This window comes from Chlorocebus sabaeus, chromosome 12 (genome assembly GCF_047675955.1).
Source record: "Chlorocebus sabaeus isolate Y175 chromosome 12, mChlSab1.0.hap1, whole genome shotgun sequence".
Taxonomy (NCBI): domain Eukaryota; kingdom Metazoa; phylum Chordata; class Mammalia; order Primates; family Cercopithecidae; genus Chlorocebus; species Chlorocebus sabaeus.
The window spans coordinates 1,775,033-1,800,259 of NC_132915.1; the positions used below are offsets into that span (position 1 = coordinate 1,775,033).

General features: G+C 44.3%; 1 protein-coding gene and 1 long non-coding RNA gene across 2 annotated transcripts in view; one reads left to right on the forward strand and one right to left on the reverse strand.

Annotated features, from left to right (window-relative positions):
* Positions 1-4,067, forward strand: part of LOC103219819 (uncharacterized) — a 29,312-nt gene extending 25,245 nt beyond the window's left edge. Inside the window, exon 5 of the long non-coding RNA XR_012094717.1 lies at positions 2,279-4,067. This is a non-coding gene — a long non-coding RNA (uncharacterized lncRNA). The remainder of the gene's footprint in view (positions 1-2,278) is intronic.
* Positions 1-17,282, reverse strand: part of HSD17B3 (hydroxysteroid 17-beta dehydrogenase 3) — a 54,356-nt gene extending 37,074 nt beyond the window's left edge. The window contains exons 1-2 of the mRNA XM_073021398.1: positions 17,129-17,282; positions 13,671-13,717 (exon numbers count right to left, since the gene is read on the reverse strand). Coding sequence (XP_072877499.1) covers positions 13,671-13,717; positions 17,129-17,282 — 201 coding nt within the window. The remainder of the gene's footprint in view (positions 1-13,670; positions 13,718-17,128) is intronic.
* Positions 17,283-25,227: the final 7,945 nt, after the last annotated feature.

Genomic DNA, 25,227 nt, shown 5'->3' on the forward strand with positions numbered 1-25,227 from the left:
TATTCATCCATGTCAGCATGGATCAATTTCAGAAGCATAATGTTGATTTACATAAAAGAAGCAGATTAGGCTGGGCACAATGGCTCATGCCTGTAATCCCAGCACTTTGGGAGGCCGAGGCAGGCGGATCACCTGAGGTCAGGAGTTCGAGACCAACCTGGCCAACATGGTGAATGAAACCCTATCTCTAGTAAAAATACAAAAATTAGCCAGGCATGATGGTAGGCACCTGTAATCCCAGCTATTCAGGAGGCTGAGGCAGGAGAATCACTCGAACCCAGGAGGTAAAGGTTGCAGTGAGCTGAGATCGTGCCACTGCCCTCCAGCCTGGGTGACAGAGTAAGACTCCATCTCAAAAAAACAAAAACAAAAACAAAAGCAGATTATAGAATATATAGGACTCAATTTACATTAAGTGCAACATAAGCAATAAAACCAACATATTATTTAGGCATATTTGCATATGTAATAGAACCACTTTGTTACAAAGCAAGGAAATTATTAAAGTAAGTGTTTCACATGTGTGGGGGTGAGGGAGGGTAACATAAATATGGCATACAGGCAGCTTCAAGGACACCAGTGATGTTCTGTTTCTTAAGCTGAGTAATAAATGACAGGACTGATTCTATCATTTTTTGTAACCATATCTATGCATTACATACAATCTTGTTTGATCTGTCCCCCACAAACACACACACAGAGAGAGAGAGAGAGAGAGTGCCATGGCATACTATAATGTACTTAGGATATTCAAAGCCTGGATCAGAAATTGTAGGGTTGAAGTCAAGTAGCACAAGAAAAAAGGAATGAATCTAGAGGAACATAAAAATAATTAAAAGCTGCTGTTTTCACTTAAGACCAGATGAAAGAAAATATGCTGAGAGTGCAGATGGAGGAATTTAGACTAGACATTAGGAAGAAGAATTTCCTCGCTGGCCGAAGACACTGCCATATATTGCAAAGTAAGCATGTGCTGTTATTCAAAAACAGGGCAAGGCAGTGATTTTTCTTGGGTTGGTCTGAGACAGAGCTAGCCCAGTGATTTTAATCCAGGGGCCAACTGTGTGCCATTACCTGAAGCTATTGGGAACACTGTCTTCAGAAGAATTCTGACTGCCCTGTCTGCCACACTGGAGGTGGGCAGGCCTCCCAGATGTTGCCTTCCCAGGTATTGGGAGATGGCACTAGAATGGCCCAGATGTGGAGAATGAAACTCAGCTAACCTTTCATCTTGTATTTTGGCTCTAGCATTCTCTGAGCAATAACAGCCAAGAATACAGGTTTACACATATTAGAGTGACAAAAAGTAAAAATAATAATATTTCATACAAACAAGTGTAGTGAAAAGATCTCTTAAATCATCTTGGGGGGGTTTAAGATTGATATAATCAAATAGGAAACAATTTGGCAATGGTATGCAATATTTCAAGTCACATACCTATTGAGCCAGCAGTCTTACTGATAGAGATGTAGTCCTGGATGTGGGCTCAAACTTATGCTCAAAGAGGCGGCTTGCAGCATTATTTGCAAAATGAAAAAATGACAATTCACCTTAGTGTTCATCCCTAAAGGCTGATAAAAGAGACATGGTACATCCATGGGATGGGATATCCTGAAACCGTTAAACAGAATCAAGGCCATCTGTGTGCCTTTGCTGTGCTCAGATCTCCATGCTATATTATTAAATAAACAAAGCAAAGTTTAGAACAGGGTTTATGGTTGTGTGAGGTAGGATTCCATTTGTGTTCAGGGGGCAAAAATTAAACAATTTTTAATTCTGATAATTTAATTCTAATAATGAATTCTGATAGAGAACTGCTGGTGGGACTAAAACTTGTTCTCTCCTTCTTCCTGGGTAAAAGGAGAGCAGGAAGATCTTTAGGATTGTGCCTTCAGGGCTCGTGAGAAAGATGTTAGCAGACTCCACCACTTACCCAAAGTTAGCCTTTAAGAAGGGGGTTTCCACACTATAATCCCTTGTGGTCACCAGTGATCTCTGACTGCTGTTCAGAAGAAACAAGAGGAGTGGGTAATGTAAAAATCCGAATCAGTCTTCTAACTCCGGGCACATTGGAATCAGCTAGCAACCCCGTATCAGCTGGGTTCCAACAGTCTCCCAGTTCACGGAAAGCCTTCTAATTTAGTTTACTTGGGATAATTTTACTTTTTTTTTCTTTTTTTGCTGTTGTGGAATATATTGCCGTTGTACTCTTTGTGTAGGAATGCAAGACAAGTTCGCTCACCGTTTTCTTAAATTGGACACTTATTAATCTTCCAGATATCACCTTTTGTTGGAACTTGGACTTATGAATGACGCTCACCATACTGATGCCTTCTCGCTGAGCTCCTCTCTACCCTGAACACAAGAGACCCTAATAGTTTAGGCAGGAATATCATTGCCCCTATTCAGCCTGAAGAAGTTACAGAAGATGGATTTTCATCCCTCTGCAACCCTTAGGATTAAGAGTTCTCTTATAAAAGGGAGGGGAAATGTCAGAGGCGTTTGAACCAGAGCGACTCCATCTTAAGTAGGAGTTGAGTAAAATGAGGCTGAGACCTACTGAGCTGCATTCCCAGACGGTGAAGGCATATTCTGAGTCACGAGGTGAGATAGGAGGTCAGCCCAAGGTACAGGTCATAAAGACCTTGCTGATAAAACAGGTTGGGGCCAGGTGCAGTGGCTCACGCCTGTAATCCCAGCACTTTGGGAGGCCAAGGCGGGCGGATCACAAGGTCAGGAGATCAAGACCATCCTGGCTAACACGATAAAACCCCATCTCTACTAAAAATACAAAAAATTAGCTGGGCTTGGTGGCAGGCACCTATAGTCCCAGCTACTCGGGAGGCTGAGGCAGGAGAATCACTTGAACCCAGGAGGCGGAGTTTGCAGTGAGCTGAGTTCGCGCCACTGCACTCCAGCCTGGGAGACAGAGCAAGACTCTGTCTCAAAATAAATAAATAAATAAAAATTTTTAAAAAGACAACTTTGCCTTGCAACCCAGAGACTCCACTGCTAGGTAATCTACCTGAAGGAAAGAGAAAAGTGTCCACACAAAAACTCAAGTGTCAGTATTCACAGCAGCATTATTCATAATGGCCAAAAAAAAAAAAAAAAAAAAATGGAAACAACTCAAACAGTTGTCAACTGACAAATGAATAAACAAAATGGGGCATATCCATACAATGGAATATTATTCTGCAATAAAAACTAAAGCGCTACTGACACACGCTACAATATGGGTGAACCTCCAAAACAATAGGCTAAGTGGAAGAAAACAGTCACAGAGAACTGCACCTTGTATGGTGACCTTCATATGAAGCATCTAGAAAAGGTCAGTGGCAGCCTAGGGCTAGGGATAGGAGTGCAGGATTAATAGCAACCAGGTGTACATGATCTTATTCAAGTGACGGAAATGTTCCAAAACTGGATGGTGGTGATGATAAACCACTCAGTTAATTTCCTAAAAATTACTGAAGTGTACACTTGGGTGAATTTTATGGTATATCAATTATATCTCAAAAAGCTGTTCAAGATTAAAAAACTGACCCACATGTACATGACGCCATCGATGCTGAAGTTTTAAAAAGTCAGTTATATTCACTCTCACAGGTGGTCTTCAGCCGTGACTCTGGACAGCTGAAGCTGTTAACGCCACAAAGGTATTGCCACAAGTTTCCCCCAACCTGCAATCCGCACGGTGAGGTTTCACTCCATGAAAAAGACAAGCAATTAGGCCAAGTGAGGTGGCTCATTTCTGTAACCCCAGAGCTTTGGGAGGCCAAGACAGGAGGATCACTTGAGGCCAGGAGTTCAAGACCAACCTGGGCAACAGAGCAAGACACCCCCACCACCATCTCTACAAAAATAAAAATTAAAAACTAGCTGAGCATGGTGGCACAGTCTATAGTCCCAGCTACTCAGGAGGCTGAGGTGAGAGGATCACTTGAGCCCAGGAGGTCAAGGATGCAATGAGCCGTGATCCCACCACTGCACTCCAGCCTGGATGACAGAGCAAGACCCTGTCTCTAAAAAAAATCAAAACCAGAAATAAAAAGATGAGCAGTCACTAGTTGTTGCGTCAATTGTTTCTTTAAACAGTTGATTTCCTGGGGGGTGTGTGTGTGTGTGTGTGTACAGAAGTGGGTAATGGGGGAGGCGGCGTGTGTGGGGGCAGAAGGCTTATGGGAAACCTCCATATCGTCTGCTCAATTTTTCTGTGAACCTATAACTGCTCTAAAAAATAAATTCTATTAAAAAATGTTTTTTCATTTTAAAAAAAAACACTAAACCAAGACAGTCCTATTTCAAGACTGACCCCTGCCAATGCCATCCCCACGTCTTCTCTCGTTCTCTCCACGGAAAATTCCCTACCCCCACCTGTAGCCTCCATTTTTGGGTCCTGGAATCCATCAACGGGATGGCTAAAGAATTAAGCACCTTTGTCTCCCAATTCACTTCATCGGCCTCCTGAAGGGGAGATTGTCCCATCAATGAAAGACCATTTGCATTTTCAGCACAAAGGATGCTCTCTGCCTGGTGCGCTTCCAGCCTCTCCTTAATTGTGTGTTTCTCTCAAGAGCCACAGGCCTTTTAGAGGTTCCATGTGAAGTGGTCTGGGCCAGGAGGGGGGCGCCCGAGAACACTCGATTGTCTGGGCTGGCATTGTTCCCTTTGTCTGCTTGAACACGACTCAATCTTATTTCCAGAACGTCCAGGCTGACAGGCCCCATACACAGGTTTGCCACCTCCTTTTCAGAAAGTTAAGCTGCAAAAGCCTCCCTTTCCCAGAATTCACTGCCGGGGCCCCATCCTGATGCAGAACGGCTGCCGTGGGATGAATGGGCCTTGTTTTCCTTCTCCTGTGTGTTGGGGCCTGGGTCAAGGAAGGTGCTCGTAGCTGCTAATCTACAGTGGGTGGTGGGAACACCGGGAAAAATAGGGCTTCCTCTGTGTGGCCGAGAATAAAAGACAGGCTTGAATTCAGGTGCTAAAGGAGTGGAAATGGTGTGAAAAATAGAGTGAGCAGTGGCTTCAGAGGTACGGGAGAGTGGGCCCACTCTCATCCTCCCTCCACCCTTGGCCCGTTCCTCTCCACAGTTTTTTCCCACCTGCCTCAAGTAATGCTTGAAATTCTTTTAACAGGAAGCAAACCCTCTCCTGCCACTCTAAATGTAAATGCAGATTTGGCTAAGTGCAGTGCAGAATAAGCTTCTGCAAGAGTGGAGGAGAAGTGCTTTCCCTATTCCCACCATCAAGTGCATCCAAAAAAAACCTGGACACAGTACATAAAACGGACAGAAGAAGACTCCAGAATGTGAGGAGAGGTTCATTTAGAGGCTTGAAACCCGAGGCAGGGCACTGTAGCATTTCCTGGGCTTTTTTTTTTTACCTCCCCCCCCCCACCCCCGGCCACATATCCCAGACATTGCTGGAGAAACTGATGGTTCAGAAATGTCAACAGGTTCAGATGTAAAAAAGTCTCGCCGGGCACAGCGGCTCACACCTGTAATCCCAGCACGTTGGGAGGCCGAGGTGGGCAGATCACAAGGTCAGGAGTTTGAGACCAGCCTGGCTAACATGGTGAAAACCCATCTCCACTAAAAATACAAAAGTTAGCCAGGCATGGGGGTGGGCGCCTGTAATCCCAGCTACTCGGGAGGCTGAGGCAGGAGAATCATTTGAAACCAGAAGGCAAAAGTTGCAGTGAGTCAAGATTGCACCACTGCACTCCAGCTTGTGTGACAGAGTGAGACTGGGCAAAGGAGTGAAACTCCATCTCAAAAAAAAAAAGAAAAGTCTCAACAAAAGCCTGCCTTCTCTAACTAGAGGACCAGAAAAGGGGATGCCTAGCAAGACAGAAAACACTTACACAGCAACTGCTGTACTCCAAGCAAACACCTTGGGAAAAACCGTGACCCCACCCACACCCTTGCCAGTAAAGGCTGGGTGGGGAGCTGGGCCTTCCACGCCGGTGAGGCTCTGTAGCAAGGAGCCTGGGACTTTCATCCCAGCCGCCACCATCCCCACCAATGTCAGTGGAGATCTGAATTCCACCCTACCTGGCAGCAACAAGGCACCTCTTCCCCTCTTTGTCCCCTTCCTTTGCCTGGGATGATAACAGAGGAGGCCTCATGGAGAGCCAGGACTTTCACCGCTGCCCAGTGGAATGAGGCCACCTCTCCCAAGTGTCATCGGAGGCCTTGTGGAGAGCTGGAAAGAGGTGTTTCTGCGCCTCCCGGCCAGAGTGGGATCAGCAGAGGCCCAGGAGGGAGCCAGAACCCCACGCCCGCCACCCAACAGTAACAAGTAGGCAGCCCCCCACAAGTGGAGAATTGAGCCCCCACTCCCCCTGGTAGAAACTAGTCAGTGCCCCCTCCTCTCCCTCCCAAAACAATGTCAGTATGGACCAATATAAAGCAAAGATTTAAATAAGATCCAGAGTCCCATAACATAAAACCAAAATGTCGAGGATTCAATCAAAAGCCGCTCATCATACAAAGAACCAAGATCTTAATCTGAATGAGAAAGTACTAACAACAGATGCCAACATGGAGATGACACAGACATTAGAATTATCTGACAAGTTTTGGAGCATAAAAATGCTTCAGTAGGCTGGGTGATATGGCTCCTGCCTGTAATCCCAGCACTTTGGGAGGCCACAGCGAGCGGATCACTTGAGGTCAGGAGTTTGAGACACGCCTGGCCAACAAGGCGAAACCCCGTCTCTATTAAAAATACAAAACTTAGCCGGGCATGGTGGCAGGCGCCTGTAATCCCAGCTACTTGGGAGGCTGAGGCAGCAGAATCACTTGAAGCTGGGAGGCAGAGGTTGCAGTGAGCCGAGATCGCACCGCTGCACTCCAGCCTTGTGACAGAGCGAGACTCTGTCTCAAAAAAGAAGAAAAAAAATTCAGTAAACCATTATAAACACAAAAAAACAAATGGCAAAAATAGAAAATCTCTGCAAAGAAATAGAAGATGTAAGGAAGAACCACATGAAAATACTTGAACTGAAAAATATAATCACTCAAGTTAAAACCTTGATGGATGGGCTCAGTAGCAGAATGAGTGGGACTAAGAAAAGAATCAATGAACTTGAAGATTAAAAAAAAAAAAAGAAATTACCCAATATAAGCAACAGAGAAAAAATATACTGAAAAAAATTGAGCAGAATCTCAAGGGCCCACTGAACTATAAAAAGGGCTAATATTCATGTCATTGGAGGGTTACAAGGAGAGAAGAGGGCAGGGCTGAAAGAGTATTTGAATAAATAATGGAAGAAAGTTTTTGAAATTTGTTTTCATTTATTTATTTATTTTTTGAGATGGAGTCTCACTCTTGTCACCTAAGCTGGAGTGCAATGGCACAATCTTCACCTCCTGGATTCAAGCAATTCTGCCTCAGCCTCCCAAGTAGCTGGGATTATAGGCACCCACCATCATGCCCAGCTAATTTTTATATTTTTAGTAGAGACGGGGTTTCACCATGATGGCCAGGGCGGTCTTGAACTCCTGACCTCAGGTGATCTGCCCGCCTCAGCCTCCCAAAATGCTGGGATTACAGGCAGGAGCCACCACGCCCAGCCCAAATTTGTGAAAAGATGTAAACCTACAGATTCAAGAGGCTGAGTAAACCCCAAACAGGGTAAAGTCAAAGAAATCCATGCCAAGAATCATTATATTTAAACTTTGAAAAATAAGACAAAGAAAAAATTTTGAAAGCCAAGAGAGAAGCAATCCTTTATTTGTTGTGGAAAAGCAATTCAAATAATATCAGATTTCTCATCAAAAACCACAGAGGCCAGAAGAAAGTGCCACCATATTTTTCAAGTGCTGAAAGAAAAGGTCTGTCAACTGCAAATCCTGTATCTAGCAAAACTATCTTTCAGGAATGAAGGGGAAATGAAGCCATCCTGGAATGAAGAAAAGCTAAGAGAATTTGTTGCCGGCAGACTAACCCTAAAATAATAGCTAAAGGAAATTCTAGAAACAGAAATAAAGTGACTTAAAAAAGGAATCTTGGGACATTGGGAAGGAAGAAAGAGCAACAGGAAGAGAAAATGCTGGTAAATACAAGATATTCTTCTTCTCTGTAGTGGTGAACATTGTGTGTCAACTTGGCTAGGTCATGATACCCAGCTACTTAGTCAAACATTATTATGTTTCTGTAAAGATATCTTTCTATGAGATTAACATCTACATTAGTAGACTTTGAGTAAAGCCTATTACACTCCATCAGGAGGGTGGGCCTTGTCTCATCAGCTAAGGGCCTTTGGAAAACAAGATTGACCCGCAGAGGAACAGGGAATTCTGTCACCTGACAGATGGCCTGTGGACTTGAACTGCAGCTTTGCCCCTTCTTGGGTCTCCAACCTGCCAGCCTACACTGCGGATTTGGGACACACCGGCCTCCATAACCGAGTGTGTCAATTCCTTCAAATAAATCAACCTCTCTCTCCTCTCTCTCTCCCTCCCTTCTTCTCCCACTCTTCTCTCTCTATCTCCTTCCCTCTCCCTTCCTCCCCACTCTCTCTCTCTCCCCCTCTGTCTCTCCCTTCCTCCCCCACCCCTACTCCCAGCTCTCTCTCTGTGTCTGTCTGTGTGTGTATGTGTGTGTGTGACACATAACCCTGATTGATTCTGTTTCTCTCGAGAACCATGATTAATACACTCTCAAAAAATAAAAAAGCGGTATGTGTAAAAGGAATCACAGTTGAAATATCCAATGAGAACAAAACCTAACCTTGGAAAGCTTACTGTAAGCAAACCATTTTGCCTGTCTCATCCTACTTAACCCTTACAAAAGCCTAGGTGAGCCTGTCATCACCTCCAGCTCACTGATGTGGAAATTCAGCCAGTGAGCCTTGGAGGGAGGCTTTGACACACATCTGATCAGTTCCCAACCTCAGGCTTTTACCCATTACAGTCCACAGCATCTCAGGCTCAGCTGCACTTCTTGGAGGAGCAGTTAGTGCGAGAGAACAGGCTCTCTGGAAGGGAGAAAAGCCTGCATGAAGGAGGGGTTGGGAGCCCAGAAAATTGTGTAACACAGCCTCAGTAAAGAACATAAGGAGGCTGGGCACAGTGGCTCATGTCTATAATCCCAGTACTTTGGGAGGCCAAGGCAAGAGGATTGCTTAAGCTTAGGAATTTGAGAACAGCCTAGCAACAAAGTGAGACCTCATCTGTACAAAAAAATAAAATAAAAAGGCAAAGAGGAAAAAAAGTCCACAAGGAGAAGTGCAAAGCAAGAATTCGTCAAGGACAGAACACAAAGTTGGCAAAGACCCAGAAGTGCAGAAAGGATGTGAAACTTGTCTGAAATCTCCAGACAGCATCACTGAAGGCTGGAACCCACAGCTCCTGACCCCCAGGGCCATTGCTTTGTGAAACAATAAAGAAATGAATGGCTAAGGACAGCTTCCACACGGGGTCTCCCCTAAGCAGAAAGAAGAGTGGCTGAGTCTTGCGATAGCAAGGGACCACAGAGAGGTCAGGTCAGCACGAACCTGAGAAAAGATTCTGAAGAATTGGGAAGACTTGCTTGGCAATCCAGGGAATTAGAGGTAAGGTGAAGAACCTTTTGGTTGACATATTAGATCTTTCCAAACCCTGGACCAGGGTGAGAAATTGTTACATAAAAGGTTATATAGTTTTAATACAGTTAGAAACGCTTTCCTCCTGATTTGGGGGAATGGAAGACACATTGTTTTGAAAAGTGGCTGCTGGGTGATCTCTCCAACTCCAACACTCATATATGACCACTCATCTCCCGAGTGTCAGCCACTCCTGATCACCAGTAAGTTGCTATACATGAATTAGGATAAGAGTAAAGAACTCCTTGTCTTATCTTAAAAATAAACAGAGCTGAGATAGAAGGGTCAGTGTCAAAAAATCATCAGCAGCAGATGAAGGATGGGGTCAGACACGAGGAGCTTTTTTTTTTTTTTGAGACAGAGTCTCGTTCTGTCTCCAGGCTGGAGTGCAGTGGCGCGATCTCGGCTCACTGCAACCTTCGCCTCCCGTGTTCAAGCGATTCTCCTGCTCAGCCTCCTGAGTAGCTGGGATTACAGGTGAGAGCCAGCACTCCTGACTAATTTTTGTATTTTTAGTGGAGACGGGGTTTCACTATGTTGGTCAGGCTGGTCTGGAACTCCTGACCTCATGATCCGCCCACCTCAGCCTCCCAAAGTGTTGGGATTACAGGCCTGAGCCACCGCACGGGGCCACAAGGAGTTTTTTTGTTTGTTTGGTTTGGGTTTTTTTTTTTTTCCAGACGAAGTATCACTCTTGTACCCCAGGCTGGAGTGCAATGGCACAATCTCAGCCCACTGCAACCTCCACTTCCCGGGTTCAAGCAATTCTCCTGCCTCAGCCTCCCAAGTAGCTGGGATTACGGGTGCCTGCCACTACACCCAGCTAATTTTTGTATTTTAGGTAGAGACGGAGTTTCACCATGTTGGCCAGACTGGTCTGGAACTCTTGACCTCAGGTGATCTGCCTGCCTCGGCCTCCCAAATTGCTGGGATCACAGGTGTGAGCCACCGTTCCCGGCCCACGAGGAGCTTTTTTAACTGGCACGCTTGAGGTTTGTTAACTCCCCAAAGTTTCCAGCAAGTGCGTCCCAGATGCCTTGCACTGCTGTTTCACATAAGATGGCTTTATTATGATGCAAGCCTTCTGGGACAAGAAAAGGCGTGGGTACTGTACTGCAGTTGAATGCATTTTTCATATGAGCCAAATGGTTTTTTTGGCCCCCTCAAAATTCATATTTTGAAATCCTAACCCCCAGTGAGATGACACTTGGAGGTAGAGCTTTCAGGAGGTAATCAGGTCATGAGAGTGGGGCCTTCATGATGAGATTAGTGTCCTCATGACAAGAAACACCAGGCCAGGCATGGTGGCTCATGTCTGTAATCCCAGTACTTTGCGAGGCCAAGGCAGGCAGATCACTTGAACCCAGAAGTTCAAGACCAGCCTGGGCAACATGGTGAAATCCCATCAGTACAAAACATTTTTAAATTAGCCAGGCTTGATGGCACACACCCATAGTCCCTGATACTCAGGAGACTGAGTGGGAGGATCACTTGAGCCTGGGAGGCTGAGGCTGCAGTGAGCTGTGTTTGCACCACTGCACTCCAGCCTAAACAACAGAGCAAGATCCTGTCTCCAAAAAGTAAAAGAGAAGAAACACCAGAGAGCTTGCTTCCCCTCTCTCTGCTTTCTGCCATGTGAAGCTACATCAAGAAGGCAGTTGTCTGCAAACCAAGAAGAGAGCCCTCACCAGACATCAGATCTGCTGGCACCTTGTTCTTGGACTTCCCAGCCTCCAGAACTGTAAGAAATACATGCTTGCTTAGGCCACTCAGCTTATGGAATTCATTCTGCAGCTCAAGCTGATGAAGACAACGTCTCTCTCAGAAATGGGTGTAAATTACTATCACATAAATGGAAAGCACAAGAACCTTATGTATATTCACAACCTCTGACCCAGCCAGGCCACCCCAAGGAAAATAGCTCCCAAAATATTTGGAGAGAAGCAGAAAAGTTTCTGTATTTACTTCCAATTTTATATAAAATGAATAAAAATTTGGGAAAAAAACTAATTTTTTTTTTTTTTTTTTTTTTTTTTTTTTTTTTTTTTTGAGACGGAGTCTCGCTCTGTTGCCCAGGCTGGAGTGCAGTGGCCGGATCTCAGCTCACTGCAAGCTCCGCCTCCTGGGTTTATGCCATTCTCCTGCCTCAGCCTCCCGAGTAGCTGGGACTTCAGGTGCCCGCCACCTCGCCTGGCTAGTTTTTTGTATTTTTTAGTAGAGACGGGGTTTCACCGTGTTAGCCAGGATGGTCTCGATCTCCTGACTTTGTGATCCGCCCGTCTCGGCCTCCCAAAGTACTGGGATTACAGGCTTGAGCCACTGCGCCCGGCAAAAACTAAAATTTTTACCAAGAAAATGGTTAAATTATGGACCATCCATTTGATGGAATATTAGGTTGCCATTTAAAAATCATGGCTTTGGGCAGGCTGTGGGGGCTCATACCTGTAATCCCAGCACTATGGGAGGCCAAAGCAGGCAGATTGCTTGAGCTCAGGAGTTTAAGACCAGCCTGTACAATAGAGTAATAGTGAAACCCTATCTACAAAAAAATACATGAGCCTGTAGTTCCAGGAGGACACATTGCTTTGGGAGGCTAAGGTGGGAGGATTGCTTGAGCCCAGGAGGTCAAGGCTACAGTAAGCAGTGTTTGTACCATTGCATTCCAGCCTGGGCAACAGAGCAAGACACTGTCTCAAAAAAAAATAAAAAATAAAACCCCACAGTTTTGACATAAGAAAATGTTCACAACTAATGTAACATTTAAAAAATAATGGTATGTATAATATGGGATTTGAGATAAATTTAGGAGAAACTGTTAGATTTCAAATATCTTTCTCTTCAAGAATATGGTACTTTTTTCTCTTATTTGGAATATCTCTTATATTTCTCAATGGAATTGTATAGTTTTCTTGAAAAAGACCTAAAAATTTTATATTAACTGTGTTTCTAGGATTATTTTTCTATCGCAAATGGAAATGCTTTTCATTATATTTTTAAGATGTTATTGACTTTTTTGGGGGGTGGGGGAGAAGAAGTCTCGTTCTGTTGCCCAGGTTGGTGTGCAATGGCACAATCTCGGCTCACTGCAACCTCTGCCTCCCAGGTTCAAGAGATTCTCCTGCCTCCCAGGTAGCTGGGATTACAGGCACCTGCCAACACATCCTGCTAATTTTTGTATTTTTAGTAGAGACAGGGTTTCACCATGTTGGGCAGGCTGGTCTCGAACTCCTGACCTCAGGTGATCCACCTGCCTCGGCCTCCCAAAATCTGGGGATTACTGGAGTGAGTCACCATGCCCAGCTGGTGTTACTGATTTTTAAACAGCCTTCCTCTTACAGTTTCTAGAATTCTTTCTATTCTTCTACTGTATTCGATGTGGTTCTAGACATCAGTTTAACAGGCATGAGGAAGAAATAAAAGACCTAGGAATTCCAGGAAATAGTGCTTCATTAATAAAAATGTGAAATTTGTAATAATAATAGCACCTAAAGCCACATATGTTATAAATGCATTTTTTAAAGTATAATTATCAATACATCTCTCTACAGAGAAATAAGCCTGGAAGGAAATACCCAAAAATACTAATTGTGTTCTAATGACTCTCAGTTCTATCAGACCTTCTTTTTACAGAATATTTTATAATGCCATTAATCTCCTTGAAATGAAAGTCACTGATGTTTTGCCTAAATAAGTGACTTTTAAAAAATCAATATATGCCCTAGCTTAATGTAAGTAATAAATAAAAGGAAAGTAGTTTATAATGTTTTGAAAAAATTATATTTAAGAATATAAGCTCACACGGCACAATTACACTAGAAAATCCCAATACCCCACAAATTCCCAAAACAATCCCAAGGCGAGGTACTGTCACCTGTGAGTATCATTGTGTTTAAAAAAAGAGGCCCAGGGAGTGAGATTCTTATTTTTTTTGTTTGCTTTTCTATAGAGTATTTTTTCTCCTTTAAATGAATGCATACTGCTTTTATATTCAAAAATCGAGTGTTGGGGTAGATGTCTCAGGACTGTGATGTGTTCAATACAAGGGAGGAGAAAGTCCCCAGGAAGACAGCTTACCTCGAATGAGTACGCTTTCCCAATTCCATCGCCTGCTCCAGTGATCACTGTGAAAAGCAGGAATGTTTTTAAATGACAGAATTCATCTTTAAACTTCTCTTTCTCACTGGCTACGTTTTCTCACAAGCCCAGTCTCCAGGACAGTCAGTGCTCCAAAGGCGCATCCCGTTGCTCTCCAGCCCACGCCCTCGAAGCCCCTCGCTAAACATTCAGGTAAAAGGATTGGTTGGTTGGTTGGTTGGTTTTTTGGAGGGATTGGCGAGACTCTGGAAAACATGTTCCAAAATGAAACAAAGAGCCGTAGCCAGGGAACATTCCCTGCAGGCCCCATGAGGATGCAGACACTATGAGCCTTCACCCCGCAAGGGCAGGCGGTGTTCCCCATTATCTCTCTGCCCAGGCACTCATCTGTCATTGTAAGGACATTTCAAGGTTCCTTCTAAAAGCAGAGCTGTGCCCCCTTCTCACCCCCACCCCACAGCAGCAATTAAAGGCCTATGGAAGGTAGAGAATTTAGCAAAGAGGAAAATACAAAAAAGCAAAAAGAAAATGCAGTGAAATGAAGAAACCTGAAGAATTTATACTCAACAGAACTATCTGTTAATATACAACAATCAAATAGGTCTTCTAGTCCTTTTATGTCAACATTACAGACATATTTAATGATTGAGCTCTAGGATACGCCTCATCCGTGAGAACATCGCAATTTCAAAATTCACTACAATTCGTGAGAACATCACAATTTCAAAATTCACTACAATTTGGCATATCGTAAAACTTACAATGTATCCTTGCAACAACAATTAAAGGGCTTGCTTTCAAAAAGTGTGAACAAAAGATACACTCAGCTCACTTGAGAGTGAGTGCAGGCCAAGCTCTGCAAGCTTCACGGACCACACTGACAGAAGCACTCTGGCTTTAATAATTACTAATGATGTATCTGTTCATTTTGGAACTTCTAGGAGGCTCCATGCACACCGTCTGCAGCTCCGGGTGCAGGAACTATGCTCAGGGCCATCTTGGGCCTCACCTTCCCCTCCCTGTGGGGAATCTTCAATCCACCCAATACAGGGCCTGCACCACAGGCAAGATGATACCATCAATGATAACAACGGATAACGGTCACACACTTACTTCTTGCCATGTACTGCTTCTAGTGTTTTAGATGCATCATCCCATTTAATGTTCAAAACAAACCTAAAATGCAGGGACCATCATTATCCTTAGTTTGTAAATGAGGAAGCCAAGGGGAAAAAGTTCGTAAATGATGACACAAGGACTTGAACCCAGGCTGTCTGACTTTGGGGCTCCCAGTCTTTGAATATACACCAAGAAAAGAATTAGGAAATCCAGCACAGAGTTCAGGGTACTCCATCTGAGGAATTAAAAATTTAGCCTCTAGTACTTGGGTTTCTTTTTTGTCCCCTACTTGAAATATATTATCTCCCTGATATCTGCCTCTGCCCAAACACATTTTACTCCTGCTAGAGGGTAACTCACTCCATCTTGACTCATAAAAACAGGTTAAGACCATGTTTTTACTTTGAGTCACCAAATGCTCTAAGTCTCTGGACCCATTTGAACTTCTTTTAGAATGTGGGTTCTTAGAAGGGCTTTGCCTACACAAACGACAGCAGGGATGCAGAGTGCTACGTCCACCCACACATGGGCATCTGAATCTGTGTGGAGTGGGGTATTTAAGTCCAGAACACACAGGTCAAGCTGCTGTGCAAGTTCACTGCAGACAGCATAATGCCCCAAGAGGACACACACACACACACCCCAAATGTAAGAAGCAGCAGTCAAAAATCCATTCGTCATCCCGAACAATTTCTCACATGGTAATTTTTTAAATTTCCATTGCTAAGTTTTTAAGGTTGCCAGGTTTAGCAAATAATTATACAGAATGCCCACTTAAATTTGAAATTCAGGTAAATTATGAATGGTTTAATATGTGTCCTATGCAATATGTGAGTTATAAAATACTAAAAAAGTGTTCCTTTCTTCTGAAATTTAAATTTAACTGGATGTCCTGTATTTTATCTGGCAGCCCTATAAGGATATCAGAATCTTTCCTATTTCACCTGGATAATATCTCTAACGTCACTTAATCATTTTTGTCATTGGATTCTTTTTTTATTTTTATTTTTTGGTGTCCAAATTTGAAATATAAGCCCCTGCAAATACCTTAGCATTTCACTCAAGGAGATGCTGAAGCCATGGCCTCATGCTCTTCACCTTAACCTCAGTCATAGGGCTGAAGTTCTGCACAGGCGTTCCAGTAGATAAATCCCATGGGGAGGCAGCATTTAATTGACACCAGCCAGATTCCCTTCCATACCATCCTGAAAACATGGCTCCACAGAGATATGTGTTGCCTTGATTTTGTAATACCTTCATTTCTTAAAAACACTTGGATCCTTTTTTTTAATACAGTGAATTAAAATTATTAAGATTTCAAAATTTGGAAACACCTTCTAGTAAAATGAAAACACCCGAGCTTTTTGTAAATCTGGAGATGAGGATGTGGAAATTTCTGCGTTATTTATCATTTGCATCAGCAGGAAACTCCCAAAAGAAGAAAACTCATCTAATGGGGTCGGGAGGACAAGTGCTTAGCAAGGGCTGGGTAGCCTTCTTCCCTAGTGTTCCCTTAATGCCCTACGGCTTATGTTGCAGACCGTTCTAATTTCACTCACACTTTGTAATCCCTCCAATTAAAATTACCCAAAGGAATTACTTCTTTGCTCTCAAAGGGAAAAGATGCAATATCCCTTTTGAGACATAAATAATAAGGCTGGGTGTGGTGGCTCACACCTGTCATCCCAGCAGTTTGGGAGTCCAAGGTGAGTGAATCACAAGGTCAAGAGTTCGAGACCAGCCTGGTCAATGGGGTGAAACCCTATCTCTACTAAAAACACAAAATGTTGGTCGGGTGCGGTGACTCACGCCTGTAATCTCAGTACTTTGAGAGGCCAAAGTGAGCGAATCATGAGGTCAGGAGTTCGAGACCAGCCTGGCCAACATGGCAGAACCCTGTCTCTGCTAAAAATACAAAAATTAGGCTGCTGTGGTAGTGTGCGCCTGTAATCCCAGCTACGCGGGAGGCTGAGGCAGGAGAATCGCTTGAACCCAGGAGGCAGAGGTTGCAGTGAGCAGAGATTATGCCACTGCACTCCAGCCCGGGCAACAGAGTGAGACTGTGTCTCAAAAAAAAAAACAAAACAAAAAAAATTAGCCGGGTGTGGTGACAGGTGCCTATAATATAATCCCAGCTACTTGGGAGGCTGAGGCAGGAGAATTGCTTAAACCTGGGAAGTGGAGGTTGCAGTAAGCCAAGATCGCGCCATTGCACTCCAGCCCAGACGACAGAGCAAGACTCTGTCTCAAAAATAATAATGATAGTAATGAGCAGGAACAACAGCAGCAAAAAAAATCACGAGATAGAAAGCTCTTACCTGCCCACTGTCCCATTGACCGCAAGAAAGGCTTTGGCAAAACTTTCCAGTAATTCAGTAAAATACATCTGGAGAATCTCATGCACTTCACCAGGCAGGCCAGGCACACCAGCAGCCCTGTGAGGATGAAGAACTGTTCCAGAACGTCCCCCATGGCTGCACTGAACAGACTGTTTCGGCCCTGGCCGTGGCCCTCTGTGCATGCCTCCTGGGACCGCGCTGCTCTGGAGACCCCCAGATATTCTTCCCGGAGTCACTGGGTGTGTTCCATCAAGTCAGGGGCATCTAGATTAAAGTAACTTCTTTACAGAATCCTCTGATTCACAGGCCTTTGAATGAGGCTTTTGTTACTGTGGAGGAGCTGGTGAAAAAGTAAAAGGTGGAGATGAAGGGAAAAAAACAAAGCCTGGACAGATATAAAATGGCAGCCCATGGTTCTCTCACTGAATTTGGAAACTTAAAAAGGACGCGGAATTCGAGGCATTCATTCATGTATTTAGCGCTGTGTATTGGCTGCTTACCAGGTGGAATCCCCTCTTGAAGACATTAGGAAGATAATAGTGACCACACAGGGTCTCTGTGGTTGGGAGCTTAGATTCTGGTAGTGGGGACAGATGATGAGCAGATAAATAAGATAATCAGGCCGGGCAGTGGCTCACGCCCGTAATCCCAACATTTTGGGAAGCCGAGGCAGGTGGGTCACATGAGGTCAAGAGTTCGAGACCAGCCTGGCCGACATGGTGAAACCTCATCTCTACTTAAAATACAAAATTAGCCAGGCCTGGTGGTGTGCACCTGTAATCCCAGCTACTTGGGAGGCTAAGGCAGGAGAATCACTTGAACGTGGGAAGCGGAGGTTGCAGTGAGCCAAGATCACACCACTGCACTCCAGCCTGGGTGACAGAGCGAGATTCTGTCTCAAAAAAAAAAAAAAAAAAATGTATGTGCTATGAAAAAGCACTATTGAACCACGTGTTTGAGTAGCTACTCAGGGAATGCTTCAGAGACGGTCTTCAGGAAGGAATTCTGTGAAAAGGTGGTGTTTTTAGTTGAAATTTGAATGAAAGGAACCAGCTCTGCAAAGGTGAGTTTCCCCCTCCAGGCTAATGGAACAGCTAGTACAATACCTGAAGTGAGAAAAATCTGTGTATTTGAGGAATAAGAACTAGGACAGTCCGGGCATGGTTGCTTAGGCCTGTAATCCCAGCACTTTGGGAGGCTGAGGCAGGCGGATCACGAGGTCAGAAGATCGAGACCATCCTGGCCCATATGGTGAAACCCCATCTGTACTGGAAATACAATAATTAGCTGGGTGTGGTGGAGCCAGCCCGTAATCTTAGCTACTCAGGAGGCTGAGGGAGGAGAATCACTTGAACCCAGGAGGTGGAGCTTGCAGTGAGCCGAGATCGCGCCGGAGGGACTGGCCACAGAGAGCAAGGGAGGAAAAGGCCAGAGCAGGAGGGAGGAGCCACGCCCTACAGGTGAGTGTGGACTTTCAGAGCAACCAGAAGCCGTTGCACAGATTTAGGAAATAGAGTTCTATACTCTGAATTATGCTTTTAAAAGGCCATAATTTTAAAAGCTGAGGGAAAATGTCCTTTTGGGAGTGGGATGGAGCGTGGGTGTGACAACTGAAGCAAGGGCAGCCGGGACGCTGAAGTCATCCACACAGAGGCCACAGAATCAGTCCTTGGCCTTCTCTCATTTCTGCCTGTGCTCATTCCCGGCTCCCTCTGTGCTGCACTCAACAGCCTTGCGCTCACCCTAGAAGCAGAATTTCTGGCCAGAACATAGATCCATACGTCTTTATGCTAGATATTGTCAGATTTGCCTTCATTTTGCGTTCACGCCAACAACACGTGAGCATGTTCGTTTTCCTGCTGCCTTAGCAGTAGAGCATGTTGTCAAGCTTTGGGACTTTTGCCACCCAGTAGGTAAGAAGTAGCATCTAATGTTGTTTTAAGTTTAAATTATCTTATTAGCCAGGTTGGAGAGATTTTCATAAGCCTAGGGGCTATTTTCACCGTTTTCTTTGTGAATTTTCTCTCTCCTGCCCGTTTTTCTATGTGGTTTTTGGTCTTTCCCTTCTCTGTATTTAGAGATGGTTTCAGAACTCTGATTAGACGGAAATCCGACCTGCTCACTCTGTCCTTCATGTTCATTGATTATCTCTTCAGGTGTGTCTGATCATTGTTAAATCAGCCCATTGTGGTTTTTATTTTAATGACCTTAACTTCATTTCTAAAAGTTCCTTTTGTGCAAAACTGAGGCTTTTCTTCTCATGGTTTTCTGTTCCATGCAGATATTTTTAATTTTGACTTTCCTTACCTCAGCGTGATTGTCTTGTGATCTGGCTTTAACAATTCCAGTACCTACATCGGCCTTTCTGTTGCTGTCTCCTCTCTCTGGTAGGTCTCACTCATGGTGCCCTGTTTCCTTGTGTGCTTGATAATTTTCACCTGTACACATCCCATTGTGCTTGGAAATTTCTCTGAGGTTTTCTGATGAAGCCATATTCCTCCACAGAGGAGGTGATTTTGCTTCTACCAGACACCTAGAGGAACTTCCAATTTGGAAAATTAAATTCATGGCTAAATTCATAGTTTTCTAAACTATGCAGGTGAAGTGAATTTGGTCTGCCATGACAACCCACCCTGGCCTGTGTTGATTAACCCATAGGACGGTTCTCTGGCCATCTCCACCCACCACCGCCTCCTCTGCTCAGTGTCAAGGCGCATTTCCTTGCAGTCCGGGAGTGTGTTTCTTCTGGACCACGCTTACCCTGAGGATGCAGAAACCTTTTGGGACCCCAGCATTATGGAACGTTCATCTATTAGATGACCTTCATTTCTGTCCTGTACCATCACCACCGAAACTCCCCCATCACCCCATCCAGCAAATGCGGGGCTAGTGTGGCTTCAGTGCTCAATTTACCTCTCTGTGTTGCTGCTTTCTCTTATACTGAAATTTTTGACTATCTTAATACGTTTTTGCTTTTAATAAGCTCTTTGAGAATATCTCTTCTACCCACAAAAACATGGGTGAATCACATTTTGTCGAGCAAAAGAAGTCACAGAAAAGTACTGCATTAGTTATCTATTCTATATAACAAATTAACCCAAAACTTAGTCGCCTAAACAATGCCATTTATTATCTCATGATTTCTGTGGGTCAGGAATCCAGGCATGGATCAGCCGGGTCCTCTTAGGATGTTATTTATAGGAAGTTAAAGAACAGGCAAACATAATCTTCAGTAAAATAAAATCAGAACACTGGTTGCCTAGCAGAGGTGAAGGGATTGGCTGGTAGAGTCATAGGGAACTTTTCTGATTGATTAAGATGTTTTCTATTTTGATAAGCAATGTATTCGGAAGGACCTGCCTTAATCAAAACTCACTGTACTGTACACTCTTAAGCTCTGTGCAATTTACTGCATGTAAATTATCTTGAAACTTCAAACAAATTTTGTCCTGCAGTTATTCTTTGGATGGTGGATAATTTAGACTTCCATTACCAGAATCGTAAGCAGCAATTCATCCGTGTGCTTGGTCACAGACCAAGATTTCCCCACTTTTACTTTTCAGCATCAAAAACTGTATCCAACCCCATATAATAGATTGAGAAATTACATACCAATATCTGACTGTGAATTCAGCAAAGCTTTTGAGTAAATGTGTATTTTTCTATTTACAAGATGCTATGACTTGTGTCCCTCAACCCCTGGCCTCAGCCAAAATTCATACATTGAAAGTCTAACCCCCAATGTGATGATATTTGGAGATGGAGCCTTTGGGGGGTGATGAGATCATGACGGTGGGGCCTTCATGGTAAGACTAATGCCCTTAAATGAAGAGACACTGGCTAGGTGCCATGGCTCATACCTGTAATCCCACACTTTGGGAGGCTGAGGTGGGCAGATCACCTGAGGTCAGGAGTTCTAGATGAGCCTGGCCAGCATGGTAAAACCTCGTCTCTACTAAAAATACAAAAATTAGCCCGGCATGGTGGCACCTGCCTGTAATGCCAGCTACTCAGGAGGCTGAGGAATGAGAATTGCTTGAACCCGGGAGGCAGAGGTTGCAGTGAGCCAAGATCACACCACTGCACTCCCAGCATGGGCGATGGAATGAGACTCCATCTCAAAAAAACAAAAAAAAAAGACGAAGAAGAGACACAAGAGGTCTCCGTCTCTCTCTCTCCACCACATGAGGGCACAGCAAGCAGACTGCTGTTTATCAGCCAGGAAGAGAGCCCTCACCAGGAACCCAGTGGGCCACCACCTTCATCTTGGACTTCTCAGCCTCCAGAACTGTGAGAAAAAAATTCTGCCATTTAAGCCACTCAGTTTGTGGTATTTTGCTATAGCAGCCCAAGTGGACACAGAGTACATGGGAACATTTAAAAATTAAATTCTTCAATGTGGAGACATGTTATTTCCCCAGCATATGTTTGCTGTTGTTTTCTGCTCCACTTGAGAAATGCGACTGAATGACTGATACTATTATAGCAACAACATTAATGCCAATGTAAAACTTCTAAATACATGATCTTCAAAACTCAATAGTTACCAAAAAAAATTTTCTTACCATACATCTAGCAACTCTGCACAGTTGCCAGGCAGAGAAAAGCAGTTGAGAACTGGGTCTCCGAAACAGGGATCACAAACTCAGATGCTTACAGCGGTGGAAGGCAAGTGATAGAAGCCCATGAAACAGGGCAGGGACCTTGTGCTGTACTTTTTTTTCTTTCTTTTTGAAACACAGTCTTGCTCTGTCACCCAGGCTGGAGTGCAGTGGCGCAATCTCAGCTCACTGCAGCTTCTGCCTCCTGGGTTCAAACGATTCTCCTGCCTGAGCCTCCCGAGTAGCTGGGATTACAGATGCTCGTCATCACGCCTGGCTAATTTTTGTATTTTTAGTAGAGACAGGGTTTCACCTTGTTGGCCAGGCTGGTCTCAAACTCCTAACCTCATGATCCGCCCACCTCAGCCTCCCAAAGTGCTGGGATTACAGGCGTGAGCCACCGCGCCCGGCCTTATGCTGCTCTTTCCCCCACAGACACAGAGCAAGTATAACGTTCACTTCCACAGACAAATGCACTCTCTTTCATTGTCTTTGAAATCTTGTCTCTCTTGATTTAGTTTTTATTTTCTTGCTTTCCTCTCAACTCTACTTTAGGAAATGATGCTACAAACACCCTGAAGGATGGAGACCGACCCTGAGCCTCCGCTCGCGGGACGTAGAGAGCAGGAACGTGGAGAACATGATGAAGCCGAAACTGTCCACTCCGCCCCGCTCCAGCTGTCCTGTGGAACTCCGGCCTAGCTGGCACATCATGATTTTTTTTTTAAGTGATGAAAAAGTCCAGTTTCTAATATGACGTTTCTCCATTTTTATAAAAAATGTTATGAAAATAACAACTGGAATATAAAGCAACAAACTCCAAAACCATGTTAACACTGCATAGACAAAATAAAACACATCTGCAGCCCGCCAAGAGCCCGTGGATGAAAGGTCTGAGGCTTCAGATTAAGGGGGTGAATTAACTTAGTTAAGTGCGGTGTGCATGTACTCGGCGGGGCAGTGGGCTGGGATTGAAGGGGGTGCGGAGACAGTGAACAGAACGCAATAACCAAGTTCACTGAGTACCCTCTCCACAACACTACAGTAAAGGTAGGAGCAGCAGAGGCAAGAACAAATACGGAAAAGCTGGCAGCACTGAGAAAACACATAAAGTCAGAAAACCTAGCTTGATATGGGTCCAAACAGGGCCTTAGATGCAGGACATAAGGGAGCAACTCAAAGGTCAAAGAACATCTTGAAGTAAAAGACATGAGCAGAAAATTGGCCGGGCGCGGTGGCTCATGCCTGTAATCCCAGCACTTTGGGAGGCCGAGGCAGGCAAATCACAAGGTCAGGAGTTCAAGACCAGCCTAGCCAACAGGGTGAAACCCTGTCTCTAATAAAAATACAAAAGGTTAGCCTGGCGTGGTGGCAGGTGCCTGTAATCCCAGCTACTTGGGAGGCTGAGGCAGGAGAATTGCTTGAACCCGAGAGGCAGAGGTTTCAGTGAGCCGAGATCGCACCACTGCACTCCAGCCTGGCCAACAGAGTGAGACCCCATCTCAAAAAAAAAAAAGACATGGACAGAAAATTAAACTAAATGAAGAAATACAACTAGTATGCAAATGTGTGGAATGTGTAACCTCATACGTTATTAGAAATGTCAATTGAATGAGTAAAATACTACATACACATAAACTAGTAAATAGAGCATCAGGCTCGCTTGCAGCGTTCGGGAGGATGCGGTGGAACTGAGGCTGTCCTCTGTGCCTCTGTGGTGGAGATGAGACAGCAGAGGCTTTCTGAAATACACTCCACACACAGCAGGCCAGTGCTCGCCTGGGGCTCGGTGAGGGCATGGGGAAGGGGAATGTTTTGGGGGTCGTGGAAATGTTCTAAAACTGTATTGGGGTGATGGTTGCACAGCTCCATACATTAACCCCCCGTCATTAAACTGTACGCTTAAATTGCTGGACTTTAAGATATTTAAATAAAACCTCGGTCAAGCTGCTTTTTAAAACGAGGACGTGGCCCCAGGCCATCTGATTCCAGAGGCTGCCATCACACAACTGCTGCCCACCTGTGCCATCACAACAGGAGAATAATGGCACCTTTGGAAAAGCCCAGCCACCCCGATGTCAGCAGCTTCCTTGGTTGGTTTCCTAGGTAAAATGCACAAGGACTGGGTGATCTTATTCAACTGCCAAGGGGACCCCATCCACCCTGCTCTTCAAGCCAGTACTCCAAGTTTGAGATGAAAATGCAAAAACAACTCAGTCTAGAAGAATTGTTCCAAACTAAAGTTCCCAAATCACTAGTGAGTTCCTGAAAGCAAGAATGGCCATCCTCAAGTCATTTTCAGTATCCCCCAAAAGTCAAGTTTTCAGAAGACTTTTGTATCCCAAAGCTATAAGGATTAAGACAGTCATCAGCTCTCCATGCTTTCGACTAGAATTAACCCCCATCAGCTGGTTAGTAACATCAGCTGTCTCATGTCACCAGAAATTCTAAATGGGAATCACACAGTTTTGACAAATACAAAATATAGATTGTGCACAAGTACGATTTCATGTATTGAAAGTTTTTTCAAAGCATTAGACTGAGGGAGCACTAACCAGGGGGTGCTGGGGTTGAAAGAGTGGGAAACCCCCGGAGGAGAGTGCTACGGGATTGGTTCCTATTTTGGGATCTCACAGATCACAGAATGGGGACGCAGTAAATGGTCGTTGTCATTAACAGTATTGCTGTTGCAGACGTGATCACATTTAACAAAACCTGGGGGATCGATCACTTCTATGGTTGTGAGTGGCTAGCAATGGCAGAAAGGGTGTGCAGTCTCAGCCTGTCAATAAAAAGAGCCCTTCTGTCAGCTGATCAAGAACACCCTGGGAGTCTAGAAGACGCGGTAAATGCTTGCTTCTTGCTCCCATCCAGCTACCTTTCAGGGCCTGGTTGGCCTCCGTTCAGCTCACCATTGCTAGCTGTCCCTATCCTATGAAGTCCCCATTCGTAAACAACCTACACACAAACCCAACTCTATCTTGCTAATATGCAGGCTCTGTCATGCCAGGGGTGAGCATGTGGATGGACAAAGAAGAAGAGAGCAGGGAACCACACCCTGTCAAATAAACTCTCATGAATGTTCCAAGTTTAGTGTACTTAGGAAGAGAGAACTTCACCTTCATTTACATTTTATGTCAAGATAAATTAATTGAAGAAAAACAAGAACATTGTGAGGCTTGCCCTTTGATTATATGGTCTATTCATTCATTCAACAAGGATTTTTCCGTACCCACGTGTACCGGGCCTTGTTCTACTCAATTTAGAGTTTTTAGAGCCAGCTTTATGGGCATAAATTCCTCTTTAGGAATCACAGTGTTTTTCTGTGCCAGAATCAGTTAAAAGCCAAATAGCGACAAGCTTTTTTGTAGCAAGTGCTCACTAATGTTTCTCTCTATTCTTTTCAGGGTAATTTTTTCTTATCTATATTGAAAATGTTTATTAAACTAAGGTTCACCACACAAAATAAGCTACATA